At 37.5% G+C, this 17731-nt stretch overlaps 1 protein-coding gene across 4 annotated transcripts in view; it reads left to right on the top strand.

Moving 5' to 3' along the window:
* Positions 1-17731, top strand: part of PHKB (phosphorylase kinase regulatory subunit beta) — a 136323-nt gene that overhangs the window by 50834 nt on the left and 67758 nt on the right. For all 4 annotated transcript variants that reach the window (XM_081030706.1, XM_081030705.1, XM_081030704.1 and 1 more), the window contains 7 exons: positions 517-632; positions 7484-7547; positions 11309-11404; positions 12195-12392; positions 13105-13162; positions 13721-13798; positions 15778-15936. In XM_081030706.1, the coding sequence (XP_080886832.1) occupies positions 517-632; positions 7484-7547; positions 11309-11404; positions 12195-12392; positions 13105-13162; positions 13721-13798; positions 15778-15936 (769 nt within the window). The remainder of the gene's footprint in view (positions 1-516; positions 633-7483; positions 7548-11308; positions 11405-12194; positions 12393-13104; positions 13163-13720; positions 13799-15777; positions 15937-17731) is intronic.

Below are 17731 nucleotides of genomic sequence, written 5' to 3' on the forward strand. Positions count from 1 at the left end.
CTATAGCTGTAAAAGGCAGGAGGAAGATGAGAGTCAAGGAGTAGTACCTTCAAGATTCCAGTTGATCCAACATGGGCCCGGCTTGTTGCAGAACTGAGAAAGTCCTTTCCTTCTCCAAAGTCTTTGACTTATGTCACGTCATATGGGCATTTTAGATTCCAAATCTTATCATCTAGTACAAAGCAGTGCTGTATAGTTTTCTTAATTCTTAAGATGCACAGTCCTCGTGAACAGTAAGAGATGCGTCATTGAAGAATTATAGTTGAAACATTGGCAGGATTTAAATTTTCTTTTTGTATGGTATAATATTAGGTTCTCATTTTAGGCTTTACATTAGGATAACCAGGTGTAACCGTATTCATAGTAGTAATGTAATAATCACATGAATTTCAACATGTTAAAAAAGTGTTGGTAAGCAGGTAGGCATTTGGATTTCAAATGGTACCTAATTGTTCTCATAAATACCTGAAGGTCCGGTACTGCACATGTCCTTATGTTTCATTCCTTTTCTTTTAGGTCTCTTTTATTCAAAACCTTGTGTTTTGTGTAGAAAGAGTTTACCGTGTGCCTGACTTTGGTGTCTGGGAAAGGGGAAGCAAATACAATAATGGCAGCACAGAGCTACATTCAAGGTAACTCGCTGATTTCTGAGTGTTGTTTTTTTTTAATTTTAAATGTGTGCATTTAAATATGAATAAAAATCAGAGTATTAGATTAGAACTGTGGTTTCTACAATTTTCATCTCTTTTTTTCTGTATATGATACAGATGAAATTTACTTAAAATTAAAGCAAAAGGGCCTGTCTGGGTGCCCACAAACAGATGCAGGAAAGGAGTAGGGTGTTTTTCCCAGCCTCCCAAGGTGTCCCTGCCTGCATATCAGCCTCCCATCCACGGCTCAGCCAACTCATTTGCTTTCTCTTCTTTGCAGTGATGCACTTTGAAAGACCAAGTACATTCAGACTGCCAAACACCAGCGTATGTGCATTGCATGTGAAATTCCCTTTCGTTATAAAGCTGATTTTTATCCTAATAAGATGTTCTTATCTATTATATAAAACTTAACATTCATTGTTTTCTGTAAGAGGTGTGATCAGCATCTTGAGCTGTAGTTTAGTTGGTTTGAATAAACAGCAGTAGCTGATGACTGATGTTAATAGTTTATGGATTTCACTTACTCCTTAGGGTCAGGGAAATAGCGTTAGTGACTCATTGCACCTTTCAAATATTCTAAATTTATGCCCAGGAGGTCATCATTTAAATAAAAAGTGTAGCTCAATTAATCCTATCCATTTCACACTAAAAGATTGAAGAATTTAAAGGTTATTAACTTTAGGTCAGCTTAGATCACTGAAACTTAAATGAAATAAAGAGTTTAGGAAATACGTGGTTAAGAGGAATCTGCAGCTCTGTACTTTTTTGGATAGAAGGACTAATCACACAAAAAATTAAGCTGATGTATTTAATAAGCGAAAGACTGGCTCCAGATCAGCAGCTGTATTACGTCTCCAATGCCTCAGTTTTCTTGTCTATAAAATGAAGGTAGTGATAGTTTCTACTTCATAAAGTTGTAATGATCGCGTTAACATTTTATATGTGTGTGTGTGTGTGTGTGTAGCATTTGAATACCTGGCATAAGTAAGCACTAGAATACAAGTATACACTCACATTTCAGAATATTTTAATAACGAAGATTGAAACAAAAAGGACCTTCTGATTAACTAATATACAAACACCTTTCTATAAATTTTATGATTCAAATGGGACATTTTTATAATAGAGAGCAGACCAGTAGCAATCAGTGGAGGAGTCAATGAAGTAAAGAAATAATATGTGGGAAAGTTCAGTTCAGATATAAAACAAATTCTGGCAAATAAAAAAACAGGAAGATGTTGTTATATTTCAGCCATCATCCAAATTAAGTTCTCAATTTCCAGATTATCAGCCAAATTGTAAGAAAGTGGATTTGATTAGAAAAGGTAATTTTTTAAAATGTACCTTTTTAGTGTTTATGATTTATCAGCCCCTTCCGCTTTTTAATGAGCAGACATTATTTTCAGTATAAAATATTTGGAGTAGGGGTTTTTCTGTTTATAAAAAGTGTAGCACAGTCCTCACTTATGTCCTCATTGTTGATGGGTTCTGGGAAACTGCAGCTTTAAGCAAAACGACATCACGAAACTAATTTTAACATAGGCTAATTGATATAAACAAAAGTTAAGTTCCTACAGCAGATTTCTGGTCACAAAAACATCACCAAACTGCTATATAACGACCCCATATATTTTAATGTTTTAATATTTCCCATATAAAACATTGAAAGCAATTTGAGCTTTACATACTTTTAGGAAATATGAATAAAAACAAGTAAGGTAATGATTTTCCATTCAGGGTGCAAGGTGGGGCCCTACCCTGGTCAGGACTCCCTTCCATCGCAGGACCACTCACACCCACTCTCACTCATCCTGGGACTGTGGAGACACTCCCACCTCCTAATGTGCACAGCTTCGGGACGTGGAAGGAAACCGGAGACTCCAGAGAAAACCCACGCAGACGTGAGGAAAACATGCAAACTCCAGTGGCCTTGCTGGGAACTGATGTTTCTTTTTCTCACCAGCGTTACAATGAAATGACATTGAGTGAAACAATGTTATTTGAGGACCTGCTGTAAACACAGAAAGAACCTTGGGTAGAAGTTACCATGAACCCTAGAAAATGAGGGTGCTAGAAGGTCCCTAATGAAAAAAAAGAGGCTGCAATTTGTTTTCCTGTAACTAAGGTGCCAGTCTTTACATTGAACCATTAAAGATTTTATTTCAAGGCTTGGGAGTTCATTATGTGATGCGCTTTGCTACCCTTTGCATGCAAAATTAATGTTACTTTTTGCAGGCACATTTTATTGGAATAGATGGGAAGTGAAGTTTGTCATTTAGATTTGGTTTTATACATTTAATGTTTTTCTTCTAATTTTCCATAGTATAACACTTTACAATTCCCCAGAATAACTGTAGACATTTTTCCCCCAAATGTTTCTGAGCTAATCTCCACAGCCTGTTCTGGATGTGTCACTTCTGGGTCTATTTTGAAACTGCAGGAGAACTTGGCGCTCACGGATGCAGTGATGGCATTGGTGGTGGGAGGCCGGGATCTTTTTGTGCTCGTGCCTGCGTCCTGGAACGTAGGGGTGCCACCACCCAGGGATTAAGTCACAACTCGTAGTCTGTTGCTTCTGTAAGACACCCCAGAACTGTCTGTGCCTAGTTGGATCCGATCTTCACTGCTTCGGGCAGTGTCTGTTTTAGGTCCGTAAGCTTGAAACAGTGTACAGTAATTCTTGCTGTACTTGCTGCCCTTCGCCCTCGGACTTCCTGTGCCACTCTCCCTCTCTCTGTGTGCTTCGCAGGAGTCAGAGAGAACAGAACATAATCTGGGATTGTGATACCTTGGTGCACCCTCGGGCGCTGGCCATGGTGACTGGCTTGGTGAATGTCCCTTCCTTCCCTTCCTACACTGGGCACAGTCCTTGTAAAATGCACTCTGATGAGAGGAGAACACTGCCCCAGGCCCCCAACACACACACACACACACACACACACACACACACACACACAATTCTGAACCCAGAGGCTCCCTCTTCAGCATCCGTGCTCAGTAGTCCTTTAATAATTGCAACCGGCGACACTATCACACTGCATTTGAAAGTCTTAAGAAGCTTTTCTGAAGTTTGAAAGAACAGCAGAGTGTACTTGCTCGTAAGGTTCAAGGACATCTTCCTTTGACAGTCAGTGCAGCTTGATTCAGCTTAGCGCTTTGGGCAGGCCCTTCCTGAGCTGCCCTTTTCAGACCCAGGTTTGCTGGCATCCCTTTTAGGTCAATTTCTTGAATTATTTAGTATTTCCTAGGTAACCCCATGACTTCTTCCTGAAAGGTGATGTCATTACATGTATCTGAACCCCATTCGAGCAGGCGCCTCACCCTTCGCGTGCTTCAGTTCAAGGATGCATTGCTCTAAACGGACCATGATTCTCTTCAGATGTTTCCTAAACAGCCATTCCCTGCTCTCCGGACTTCTGTGTTCACTTGGCTCTTCTCAGACTCCTTTCAGTTTCTTCTTGGGTGTCTGGAACTCTCTCAGATTCTCCGCTATTCTCTTATTTCTTCTCGAAGTCTTTTAATAAATGCTCATATATTTAAAAATCACATATTACTTGATTAATTACATTGCCTTCATATATCATTTTGGTGTCTGTTTATTGTCACACTAATTCTTTACCCCCAGAATTACATATTCAAGTAATGTTCTCAGCCACTCCAAGATTAGCTCACATTTTAATTTTTATATGTCCCTCTCCTCATTTATATCAGGATATTCATACTTCTTAGGGCCACCTTTAAAGCCTTTAAACCCAAATCCTTTGTTTTGGCAAAGAGATGAGTCTTCTATAAATTGAATTGACTGACTCCCAAACATCGAATGTTTTGGCTATCGGGAAGCAAAAGGGAAAACTGTACTTAATAAATTAGTAATGTGGATATATGTCCAGATGGAAAGAAGAGTTTTTGAAACATTAACTGCTAAATTTTACATTTCACAACATAATTTCAGGTTTTACTTTCTTAATTCTTATATTTGCAAGACTGTAGAAGCAAAGCATATTTAAATCTGATTTTTCGAGGGTTTTTTTTTGACGGTTTTATGTTCTGTTCTCTTGGCTTTTCCAATAAGCAAAGCCATCACTAAAATGTCAGATGAATAACCATCATAGCACCACTTTACTCAGCTTAAGGTGCTTTTAGTGACCATTTTATTCCACACAGTGCTTTTTATCTAAAGTAACTCCTAATCTTCTTCAGTCGTTTTTGATATTCCAGCTTTTGAGCGACAATAGAAGCATCTATCCATCCATTCTGCTTTATGTATTTTTGCCACGCTGAACAATTCACGCACATCCATTAAAATAGTAGTGCAGTAACGTCCTTTTTCTTTTAGGAAGTGTGATTGGGTAGCTTGGGGATTTAAAGCATCATGTTAATGAGCAGGGGATTGTGAATTTAGTTTCTATGTTTGCCATTAATTTTTTTGGAGATTGCATGGTGGGTTATAAATCACCTAATCCAAACCCATCATCTTTTGTAGAAAAGCTTTGATTTATACAACAAATCACTTTATTACAAACTATCTCTCAAGCAGACATCACTTTATTTTAGCTCTCTTAAGTGAATGTTGAAGTAACACCTTGCAAAAATCAAATTGGTGAATGTTCTATTGATAATAGTTACCTAATATTCACATATTCAAGAGCTAATCATTGACTAATTTAGTTTTCTGAGAATGTCTTGTGCCAGTAAAATATTTTTAATTCTTACAACATTACGTATTACATTTACCAGCAAAATGTAAGATCACATGAGGAGTGTTTCATTTTTTAAATAGCTTGCTGTTACCAGAGATTTAAATATCCAGTGGGTAATAAATTAACATATTTGTAAATTTCAGTTAAGTCCAATTATTTAACCAATTGCATTGGGAAAGAAAATTAAAGTGGAAGGAATGTGACATTTACTCGAGGCCAGTACAGTGTTCATTTCTGTTTAAATGCTTTATGTAGAAGACAATTTCCAAATCCATCCCTCAGCTGTCTTTTGGCTCCATTGTTAAAGACAGATTCTTGGGCTAGCTACACTGTTTATCTCCCCTAGTACACAATTTCTTATGTACTATCCTTTGAAAAAGTTATTTTCTCTCACTTCTCAAAATACTGCAGAGTCTTGCTAGCATATGTTCCTCACACTTAAGTGGAGGTTTTCTGATATTACTCAGTTAAGAACATGTAAATCTGTGTGCCCTGGGCTAACAGGGAACTCGTGGGTTGTCAGGAGCACATTGTTAAGCAAGAGGGTGAGTTAGCCATGAGTGTTTTGCGTGAACTGCCGGCATACGTGACCCCTAGCAGCTGTCCTGGACTTAGGTTCTGACATTCTGGATTCCTTGCGCAGGTCCTGCTCGGTTTCCCTTTGTAGTGTGCGAGGCTGGGTGTGATTGGGGTCGTCACTCTGGGGGCGTCACTTCTCGCTCTGGGGTCGTCAGAGTTAGGGGCCTGACTTAGGTTCTTTTCTGGTTACCTATTGTCACAAATAAGCCACTCCAAATTGGAAACACAGACAGCAATCTTGTGCCTTTATTCGTTCTCATCGTTCTGAGGCTCGATCAGGCTAAGCTGAGTGGTTCATGCTTAGGGTCGTGAGCTGTGGCTGGGCTGGAGTACGCCTGAAGGCATCCTTACTCAGGGATAGATTGTTGCCTGGGACCCTGGCAGGAGCTCTGGGCCGAAAAGCCTGTATGAAGTTTTTTCATACAGGCTTCCGTACAGCATGGTGGTGGTGTTCCAAGGTCCAGCTTCCCAAGGGAGAGGGCCAGACGGGAGCTGAAACGTTTCCCATCTATTCACTCTCCTGTAATAAAAATCATGCTTACCTGAGAACATGTCGTGTAAACAGCCCGTAGGAAATGTAGGTCATGATGACACGAATAGTGTACAACAGTGGTTCTCAAACGTATTCAAGCTCCTGAAAGGCTTTGTAACACCGATTCCCAGAGAGGAGTAAGAACTGGCATTTCTAAGCAGTTCTGGGGTGATGCTGCTTCTCTGGGGATCACACTTTGTTAGTCACTGCCTTAGAGACATGCAGACGTGATGACAGATCATTAATTTTAAATGCTATTAATGGTACATGCAGTTACTTTTAGAAAAAATGTTGCTTTAAGTAAAATACAGTGGACATTAGGCCTAAAATACTTAAAAGTTGATATTTAGAAGATGACAATGTCATATTTTAATGAAATTTGAGTCTTTCCATTTTTTAGCACTGTAGTATGTGAAATTTGAGAATCCAAAGGAGTACACATTTTATTATAAAGAGAAGAAAATAGCAAAAAATGAGAGCTATGGTGATTAGTTTTTTGTAAGCATAAAATAATACCTATTTCATTAGTCCCTAAGCTGCGGGTATTTGAATGGGTGTATTAAACCACACTCGTGGTAAATGTATGATGTGCGATATCTTTTTAAGGCTCAGAGTTGACGTCAGAAAAGCTCTTTTATATTGATCTAAGCTAATGATGCCTGAGCTGGTTATTACTGCGTGTGTCCTCATAATATACCTTCCTCTAAAGTTCATGCTTTTTTCCCCTGAGTTAGTGAATATAAATGATTCTGGAATTAAAACCACTCCCATCAATAGTATGACCATTTGTCTAGATCAAGGTGAACTTAGAAATATTTTTCCCGAAAGATCACTAACCATAAAAAAGAAAAATTAAAATACCGAAATGTCAGACTGAAGTCTCTTAGATATTATTCTTCTTACGGAAGTTGTTATAAGAGTTCATAAAGAAACTTGCTTGTGAATATTCATCAGATAATGGTTCTTATTTTTGTAGCCAAATATATCAGAGTTATAAAGTATTTTCTTTTCTCTTTCAGCTCTATTGGCTTAGCAAAAGCAGCTCTGGAAGCAATTAATGGGTTTAACCTCTTTGGCAACCAGGTAAAAAAAAAACCAGTCATATCAACAATAAACTTTGATTCTCTTTTTGGAATTATGGGTTTAATTAATTTGGCCATTCATTAACCAAGTCATTTCTCATGATTCGAGAAGGTCTGAAATTTATGTAGCAGCTCATGGTTGAACAAGTTTCCCTCTGAATATAATTTTCCAGTTAAATTTTAGTTTTCTAACTAAAAAACATTGCTTAATTAAATAAAATCTCTTGATAAAGAATTCTCATTATCTTTGTTCAATTACTTTTCCCTCAACTCTCTTGATGAGCTTTCAAGTTTTAAAATATTTCTGGCTTTACATACCATGTATTTTCCGTGTCAGTTCTCATGTTGATTTCAATTTAATGTATATCTATGTCTACCTCTTGTAAAGGGGAATTTGTGTGATGTGTACACTCAGAGAGTTGTAAGTTTTGATCCTAGCTTAACCCTCAACTGGCTGTAATCATGTGTCTAAATCTCATTTTCTTTGGAATGGAAGGGAAACCCTGAGGATTGCCTTCAATTTTTATAAGATCTTTGACCAGTTTTTGTACCTGGTGACGATGGATTGAGTTGTTGATAGAAAGTAATAAAATGTAAGCAGACAGGTTACTTCCCTAGATCAAGAGGTAGGCTATTTTCCTTTAGCAGTTTTTGTAAAGATTTCTAAGATGGAAGGGCAAAGAAAGATATTATAATACACTCTAGGCTATTAAAATGCTAAGGCAGTAAAGATACATTTTAGGAAGTTATACAGACATGTGAAATGTGACGTGGCTTTTGTTATGGCAGTTTTAATACTGTGCATCTCAAGTCTGACTTTAAGAAAGTTTCAGGTTGGAGTGTGGCAGCACTCCTACACACAAACTCTTCTCTTCCCTCTCCACCTTCCCCTGGAGGCCGGTCTCTGGTTGTAGCCAAGACATGAAGAAGGAAGAATGACACAGACATGCTAGGCCTGGGAAGAGAGGAGCAACAGCTCATTCTGGGGGCCCAGGAGGTGGCTCTAAATCACCCACTTCCCACACTCGTCCTCTCTCAAGCCCTTTGGCTGGAGAATTGGAGGGATCAGAGCTCATGGGGTTTTAGGAGTATGTGAGCCTGTGAAAATCATGTTTATTAATGTTGTGCCTCTCCCGGAGATTCCTGGAGCCTCTGGCCCTGATCTCTTGGCTTGTAGAAACATTTCTCTCTCCCTGAAGAGTCAAACTTGTGGAAATCCCACATGTATCTTTCAATATTTTTCTTTCCTTTTCCTGCCTCACTGTCAATACATTCATTTAAATGTATGTATGTGAGTGTGTGTGTGTGTGTGTGTGTGTGTGTATTAGGGAGAATGAGAGACAGAGACGAGAGAGAGAAAGAGAGAGAGAGAGAGAGAGACAGAGAGAGAGAGGTGGATAGATAGGTAGGAAGGAAAGAGTAGAGGGTAATAAGACATAGGAATGGCATTGCAGAGTTATTCACAACAGCCAAGATATGGAAGCAACCTAAGTTTTCACTGATGGATGAATGGATAAAGGAAATGTGATGTGTATATGTATACACAGTAGAATATTATTTAGCCACAAAAGAATGAAATCTTGACATTTGCCACAGCATGGATGTCCTTTGAGGGAATTATGCCAAATGAAATAAGTGAGAGAAAGACAAATAGCAGATGATCTAACTGAAGTGTGGATTGTAAAACAAAACACATGGAAGATGAAATAAAATATCCAAAGTCAATCAGATATTCTGTACGACATATACTTATAAAACATCCTTTCATATTCCTGTCTTTAATTGGAAAAATCATGATATTGACAAAAAAACAGAGGCTAGAACCTAAAAGGTGATGACTAGATTGCTCATGTCACACCAAGTGTTCAAAGCAATGCAGACTACCTAGCTTCTTTTGAAATCTGCAGGCTTAAAATTAATGAGTCTGATAGTTTAAAGTAGGTGATAATTAATTCCATACGTATGTCCTCCTAGATGACATTTTTAAAAGCTATTCCTATTCAGAAGCCAGATGCCTAAAGCATGGTCTATTTTTTAAGAAGACTAGAAACAATGTAGTTAACTAGCCTTTGACCTCAGTGTTAAATGCAGTGATGTTATGAGATTATTTTTCCCCTTGTGCATATTTCTTAGAGGCTCTCAGAGAAAGAGACCCAAAGAAATACTTTGATGAATTTAGATAAATAAGCCATTTATTTGTGGCTAGACAATAGAAATTGGCTGTTTATATTAATTAAATAATGACAAGAATTGCCAAGTTTGCCATTGTACTTCATTATGTATAAATTATCCTACATAGATTGTATCTTTAAAAATTCAACTGAAAGCAGACTGATAGGGCATGCAATTACCTTCATTATCAGCCTAAGGATCAATTACAAGTCCTATTATTTTGTGTCCTTACAGGCTTCCGACATCTCATACCCACTCATTTCTCCACTGTTTTGTTCCAACACCCCCACTTGTTCCCCTTTCCCCCTGAAACTCAGATCCTCGCTCTGGTCCTCATCTTTCCCACGAGGTACCCCGAGTTACCTATTTTGTTTTCTCCTGTTATCTTTACGGGTTCAGTATCATTATTACTCTTTCCTCTGAGCCACTCACTGGCATATGGACAGCCTGTTTGCTTTGTTTAATAGTCGTGTGGTTCAGGACTCTGTATCACCTGGGTCAGCTCCTCGAGGACAGAGGTCAAATCCTGTGCCCTTCCCGCAGAGCAGAGAACACATTATTACTCTGACAATGGCGGCTACTGCATAAAGCTTTGTTAAACACACTTTTGTGAGTAGAGAGGAGAAGTAGAGAGTGACAAATAATAGAAAGGACATTTTAGCATTAATCTGGCTGTTGAGATACAGCCTATTCATTCCTTGTTTGTCGATTTTTCTGTCAGAGTTACAAGAGATTTAAGAAATGATACTATGAATGGGAAATTCTATTTTATGAGCTCAGATTCATGTATGAACATGGATTAACAGGAAAAATATGTATGTATTGAGTCTGATATCTGGATCTAGGGCCTACTACTACTAGATTCTTTTTGAATTTCAGTCTAGTGGATCGATTGATTAGAGGTATTTTAGTTTCAGGGTGAATGCATCTTCAGTGTTGGTGAGAATTGGGATGAGATTTAGAAGGTAATATTGAACCAACATAATTTTTATCCTAGTTCTCCTCTTCCTTTCCCCATGTATTTTTCTGAGTATTCTCTTGTAATGGAAGCAGTCTTTGTATTCCAATTTCATTCTCTTTGATTTTCAAAACACACGTATATTAGATTCTCCTCTCTTCATATTTTAATCAAGTAGTTTTTATATCCATAATTCTAGATTATATGTAAATTTGTGGAGTTTGATTGTATAATCAATGTTCTTTATTAGGACCATACAATGAGATTTTATGAATTGGAATTAGTTTTTGCGTTATTCTTTGTCAAAAATGTTAGCTAAACTAGTATTTGTGTTAAAATAAATATCTTTAATTGATTAGTTCTCCGGTAATCGGTACATTTTGATTTAAAAGAAAACTAAGGAGAAATAGGGAAAACATGAAAATAACCTTTATTTTTTATGATTGTAAAATTAATGTATTTATTGCAAGAAATTTGAGAAATACTGAAAAAATGAAAAAGGACATTCAAATCTTCTGTAATGCCACTCTCAGGTACAACCAGTGTTAGTTTATTGTGAATTTTCTTAATGTCCAACTTCCTACAGGTCCTTTTTTCTTAATTTAGGAAACGTTTTCTCTTTCTCCTTCCAGGGCTGCTCTTGGTCGGTTATTTTTGTAGACCTCGACGCGCACAATCGCAATAGGCAGACCTTGTGCTCACTGCTCCCCAGAGAGTCAAGATCTCACGTGAGAAGTTTTTATAATAAATTAATATGAGCTGCCATTCGCAATTGTTAACCTTTGATAAACTTTTATGTGCCCATAGTACTCCACTGCAGATTTTTCTAGGGGGTATTTGGGCTCTAGTTTTAGAAAACACCCAAGGTGGCATAAATTAATTTAAAAATAACTACTGTATAGAAGTAATACAAGATTTTGACAAAAGGAAAGCAAAACCCACAAATATGCAAATAGTAATACAATATCCACTCATTACGTTACCACTCAGTTATAATCTCAGGGTGACAGCAATTGTGTTTATATATTTTACGTACACGTATTTTTACTTTACCAAACTGGACGAATATTGTTCATAATGCTTGACAACCTGGTTCTATGAGCACACATGTTTTTGTATCAATAAACATTTCTATAATATAAATTTTAATGGCTGCTAATTTACTCACCTAATTGTTGGACATGTAGGTTGTTTTGTGTTTTTCACCATCATAAACGAATCGTTAAGACAAACTAGGTTGTAATAGCTACTTACTGGCGTCAGATGTTTGCACACTGCCTTAATTAGCATCTTCAAGTTTATGTTCCGTGTTGAAACTTGAACTCCTTATTAGTGAACAAAGTTTCATCTCCTCCGTACAGGTCAGCAAAGCAGCCCCGGTCGCATCTGCTGTCTCTGCGAGCACAGCGGTCTCACTGGCAGTGAGGTCCCCTTCCTGACTTCGCTCCATGGTTCTCGTGGGCTGTGTGGATCGTACACTGTAGACACTGACGTTCCCTTCTTTGCTCATTGCCTCAGAACACAGATGCCGCCCTGCTCCCCTGCATCAGTTATCCTGCATTTGCCCTGGATGACGAAGCTCTGTTTAGCCAGACACTTGACAAAGTGGTTAGAAAATTAAAAGGAAAATATGGATTCAAGCGTTTCTTGAGAGATGGGTATAGAACATCTTTGGAAGATCCCAACAGACGCTACTACAAACCAGCTGAAATTAAGGTAGGAAAACATACCCGTCTCAGGTGGCGTCACAGAGTGGTCAGAAGCTCTGACTGAGGAGGCGACTTCCGGGGTTGGAATTCTGGCTCTGCCACTTCCTAGCCTTGAGTGAGTTACGTAACCTCTGCCTTGGCTCAGCTCCCTGCAGAATCCATCAAGCCTTCGTTGAAGTTCTCGTAAACTTTTCTCTGACCCCTAGGCAGACTCGGGTGTTTTATCCTGGCATAGCATGTATAGTTATAGACATCTCATAAGGTACTGCAGTTGGTTATTTACATGTCTGCCTCCTCAGTAGGCTGTGATCCCCTGAAGGCAGGTTCTCCATATTTTTGTCTTCATAGCCTCTGTCTAGTGGGTACCGGCCATTACTATCAGGTTGGTGCAAAGGTAATTGCGGTTTAAAAGGTTACAAATGATCGCAAAAACCGCAATTACTTTTGCACCAAACCTAATACTTGGTCAATATCAATTGAATGAATGACTTCTGTGTGATGGATTAAATGAATGAGTTTTTGTATAATAGGAGTTCTGAGAAATTTTTTAAAAAAAGAACAATGAAACTACTTATAAAATCAGTCTAATTTTGTTATAACTATAAATAAATCTTTTATGTATATCCTAACTATAATTGTTCTAATTAATGTAATTGTTCTAACTAATCTAATTGCTCTAATTGTTAGTGAAATTTTGAATATTTTATTTTCCGTTTTAGCTATTTGATGGCATTGAATGTGAATTTCCCATATTTTTCCTTTACATGATGATTGATGGTAAGTGAGCTTTTCTCTTGAAATTCAAGCTATAGGATATAAATGTTCGAAAGAAGAGCAGAAATGAAATATGACTCCTTTCAGCTGGCAAAATAGACTTCACCTCAGTGATTTTCACTGCTTTGCATTTTTATATGCTACCCTTCTGCTTTCTGAGTGAATGTTAAATCAGCTAAAAAACGTAAAAAATACTTTGAATTACTTTTAAAATGATACAGATATATTTTCATATTTACAAAGAAGAATTTTTTATGAATAGAAATCTTGAACACTGTAATCTGTGACATTGTGAATATTGATAACTTTTAAACTGAAGAAGAGAGAAATTTCAATTAAAATTCAGTTTTCAATTCTAAATGGTAACATGACCTTCTAAAATTGGTTTCCTGGAAAAATATCACATGCATATTGGCGGTATCCCTTTTCAATTTTATTTTTATCATTGACATAGAAAATTACCCAAGTCATTATAACTGGGTTCATAGATCTTTCTAAGGTAAAATTTCTGTGGTACTGAGGGAGCTCAGATGCTATTGGATGTTATGTTGTATATTCCAGGAGTTTTTAGAGACAAAGCCAAACAAGTGAAGGAATATCAGGATCTCCTGACCCCTGTGCTGCATCAGACCACAGAAGGTACAGTTGGATTGTTTGTTCAAGAAAGTCTTCCTGTTACTATTTTCTTAATGTTCCTTTGAAATGTATAAATGATTCCTTTGAAAAGAACACTTTATACTAAATTGAAGAAATAAATGGGGCCTTGAATGAATTAGAAAGAATAATCTATTAATTTGTTATAGTAAATTTGTTTTCATAAAAGGAGTTCATTTCGCAAGATGGGAAGGTGATGAATGTTGGTGGTCGTAGCTCTCGTAACTGCCAAAGGGGTTGCCAGGTGTGTACAGTTTCCTCTTGTTAACTACTGTGTAACCCCATTACTCCGAGTAGTACGACAGTAATATAAAGTGACACGTTCTATCCAGGTCACCAGAAATGCTGTGTTCAGGTGAGCGCTGCCCACATCTGAGGGGTGCCCGCCCTCGCCAGAAGGCACTGCCATTGCCAGGAGCACTCTGGCTTCCTCTCTGGAGTTACCTCTAGGGCTGTTAGCGTGTGATTTTGAATGTCCTCCATGGTGCTAAAATGGCAGCCTCCGAGGGTGGATTTGATATTTTAGAAATGATCAAAGGCCCATTCTCTGAGTAGTAGATTGGTTTCAGTGAAACACCAGCAGGGCCCAGAAAAGAACATAAGTAATTTTTCTGTATGACTAGAAAACTAATTCTTCAAAGGCATTCCAGAGAAGAAGTTTCAGACATTTCTGGTGTTTGGAAGTGTTGATAAAATAAGAACATATTCTCATGAGTGAGCAGCTATGAAAACATTTATCTGGAAGTTAGAAATTAATCATGTGCTGGTACAAATTGGATGGTCCTTGTGGATGCAATACACAAACTGGCAGCCACGGCCCTGAGCCCCCTTCCTATCTCACATGAAATTGGTGATATTCTGCAAGTATCTTAGAGGCAATCCTTCACATTACGTGTCATCCTTTAAAATACTCATGATGTTAAAGTAGTGAAATGTTTATGGGCAAACATTGGATTCAAAATTCATATTAATTTTGAAACCCAGGTACTTAATGTCTTTATGCTCCACAGCATCATGGTGAATATGATTCATAACATAATGAACATAACATAATGACTGTAATAACATAATGAATATCATGTTTGAAATCCCTTGACTCAGACCTGCGAGGATTCAGCGTAGATCGCTGTGCATTGCGGTGGTCGTTTAGTTAGTGCCACTCTTTAGGCTTCACCACATTCAGAAAGTGATGTCCGAACTATTCTCTGTATGTTTCTAGTGACTTTAGACACAGATATCCCAATTGACTGATGCATGAAGAAAGAAGCAAATTTTAGGGAAACCTGTGCAATTTTATTAGGAAAATTAAGTTTACCGTGGGCTGATACTGCAAAAGAGTCTTAGAATGTTCTTGTGTTCCCCTTCATAGCATTCACAAAAATTCTAGTCTTTAAATAATAATTTTTAGTTTCTACCAAGGAATATTTTTAAGTAGGTTGGTCACCAGAGAAGATGGATTTCTTCTCTTCAGTGATATTAAATAGTAGAGAATGGGCTTAATGTTTAAAATGGGGATTTCTTTGCTCTGAGCAATGGCTCAGGGTTGTAATTCTTCATTTAAGATTCCACGGCATCTCATTTGTAAAGCCTCCATAGACTAATCCTATTAAATGCAGCTTCTTCTATGGCTCTAAATATTTGCATACAGTATATTTATTGATTTCACTTAAAGGTGTTAAAATTAAATGTTGTTAAAGGAGATTATATACACATTGTTGGCTAAAGCGTAACATACGAATGCTGTCCAATTAATGTTTTAAAATCAGGATGCTTTTTCCACATTTTTCACTGGCAGTTTCTGAAAGGAACCACAGCGTCCAGATTTTCTATGGCCTGTTGGATCTGTTACCTCCTGTACAGCTCTTCTCTCTCTCTGCTTTCTAATCACTGCAATTTCTTGAAGGGAAACTTTGGGGAGGACACTGATTTGTTGTATTTTAAATATTTATTTTTGAACTCCCTAGGTTATCCTGTCGTACCAAAGTACTATTATGTGCCAGCTGATTTTGTAGAACATGAAAAAAGAAACCCTGGTAGTCAAAAGCGATTTCCTAGCAACTGTGGCCGTGATGGAAAACTATTTCTTTGGGGACAAGCCCTTTATGTTATCGCAAAACTCCTGGGTAAGTGGAGAAAGTTGGGGACCTTTTTTCCCCGCTTGTTATCAAGCCCTTAGAAGTAAGTATGCCTTTGCTGACATTTTTCTTGGCTTTGGGCAGTTCATGCTGTGAAGAGGTCTTGGGGGAGTGTCTTATATGTAAAAGGATAGAAGTATGTCTGTTTCCCTGTCAGATCCACGTAGGCAGCCACAGTCAGCTTAGCGGGTCAGTTTCGAGCAGAAGGCTATGGGAACTTTGATTTACTTCTATATACGGTAATAAAATTTCATATAACAATCATGTTTGGTCATAGCTTGCCAAAAGGAATTGGTTATCTCAAAATTCTCTTCCTTCTAATAAATACATGTTGGCAATTTACTCAGTTAGCTAGAAGTTTAATGGAACCATTATTCATCATTCTTTGGAGAATTATTTTCAACTTCTCCTAAAGCTACAGCTAAATGGGAATATTCTTTGGACACATTGAAATGAAGCCTAATTTAACAAACCCAAAAAAGTATTATGCACCTTCCTGTACCATTCCTTGTTAAATTTCAGATATTGTTAGCATTTCCATCATAAAGGTTATCACGTCCATCAGAATTCCTTTATGGTAACAGGTTATGGAGTGGGCTGATTATAGATACTATACCTGCATGAAAAGAAGTCTTTGCTGTGTGAGAAACTGTTAGTGTCTTTATTGTTCCTGGTATTGCTGCATAAACGCTAAATTTGTGCTGTAAGAATCCTCATCTGTGCTTCCTTTTTTTACATTCCGTTAGAGAAAATATTTCAAAGTCCAGACTTCCACCTCGAGCTTTACACAAATAATATGTAAGAGCAAACAGAAGCTAACCAAAGAAGAGAGAACTAAATTAATGCTGTTTTCCATTTTCTTGTTTTCTAACTGTATTTTCTGGGTCTCCATATAAACTTAATGCTAATTTAAGAAACTGTAGAACAATTTTCTTCCTTTAAATGGACAGCTTTCTGATATGGAGTTCATATTATTTATACAGATTTTGCTTTTATATTTTCTGAAAGAAAACAAATTCATACATGAAGTAGTTTTCGTAGAATCAAGCCAAGCTAGTAAGGTTATCTCTGGTTAGAATGCTATTTTTATCTCATTAGCATAAATACAAAGAAGCCTTGGTGATCCTCACAGCTAGATAAAAAATATTGCAGCAGAGGAGTAGTTAACCTATGCAAGGATGAGAATTTTAACATCAGAGTCATAAGTTTCTGTATACTACACTTGGAATTGACAAATGAGCATGACGAAACTTTTCTGCGGTTTTGAGGCTGAACACAGGTACCTGGGATATAGAATTTGAGGTCTGAACCTTCATCTTGCTTTCTGCGCTACACCAGCCTGAGGGCGATACAGCTAGAAGGAGTGCTGTTTGAGCAAAGCCTCTGGATAAAATTAAGAAATCTAATGAATTGGGAATGCAGAATTGACCATACTCTACATAAGCAAGTTGAGCTTACAAAAAAGAAAAAGATTGAAAATAGTATCAGTCAGTAAAAAAGCTGTGGTCCTTCCTTGTGCCAAAATAAATATACTGAAAGTAGACAGATTTTGAGTATAAATAGCATTTTCTTACATTAAGACCAGAGTGAACAGAAATCGTCCAGATCTACCTTTAATCCCTGTTGTACCATCAAAAAGAAGAAGAAAGGCTTCAAAGAACAGTCAATTTCTCTTTTCCCTGCTGAGCTTCTGAAAAGGCAGAAGAGAACACACAGAAGATGTGTTGCAAACTGTGAAACCACATACTTGTCTCCCCTTGAAATAAAAAGATGCTGCATACTC

This window comes from Rhinolophus hipposideros (genome assembly GCF_964194185.1).
Source record: "Rhinolophus hipposideros genome assembly, chromosome: 21".
NCBI lineage: Eukaryota > Metazoa > Chordata > Mammalia > Chiroptera > Rhinolophidae > Rhinolophus > Rhinolophus hipposideros.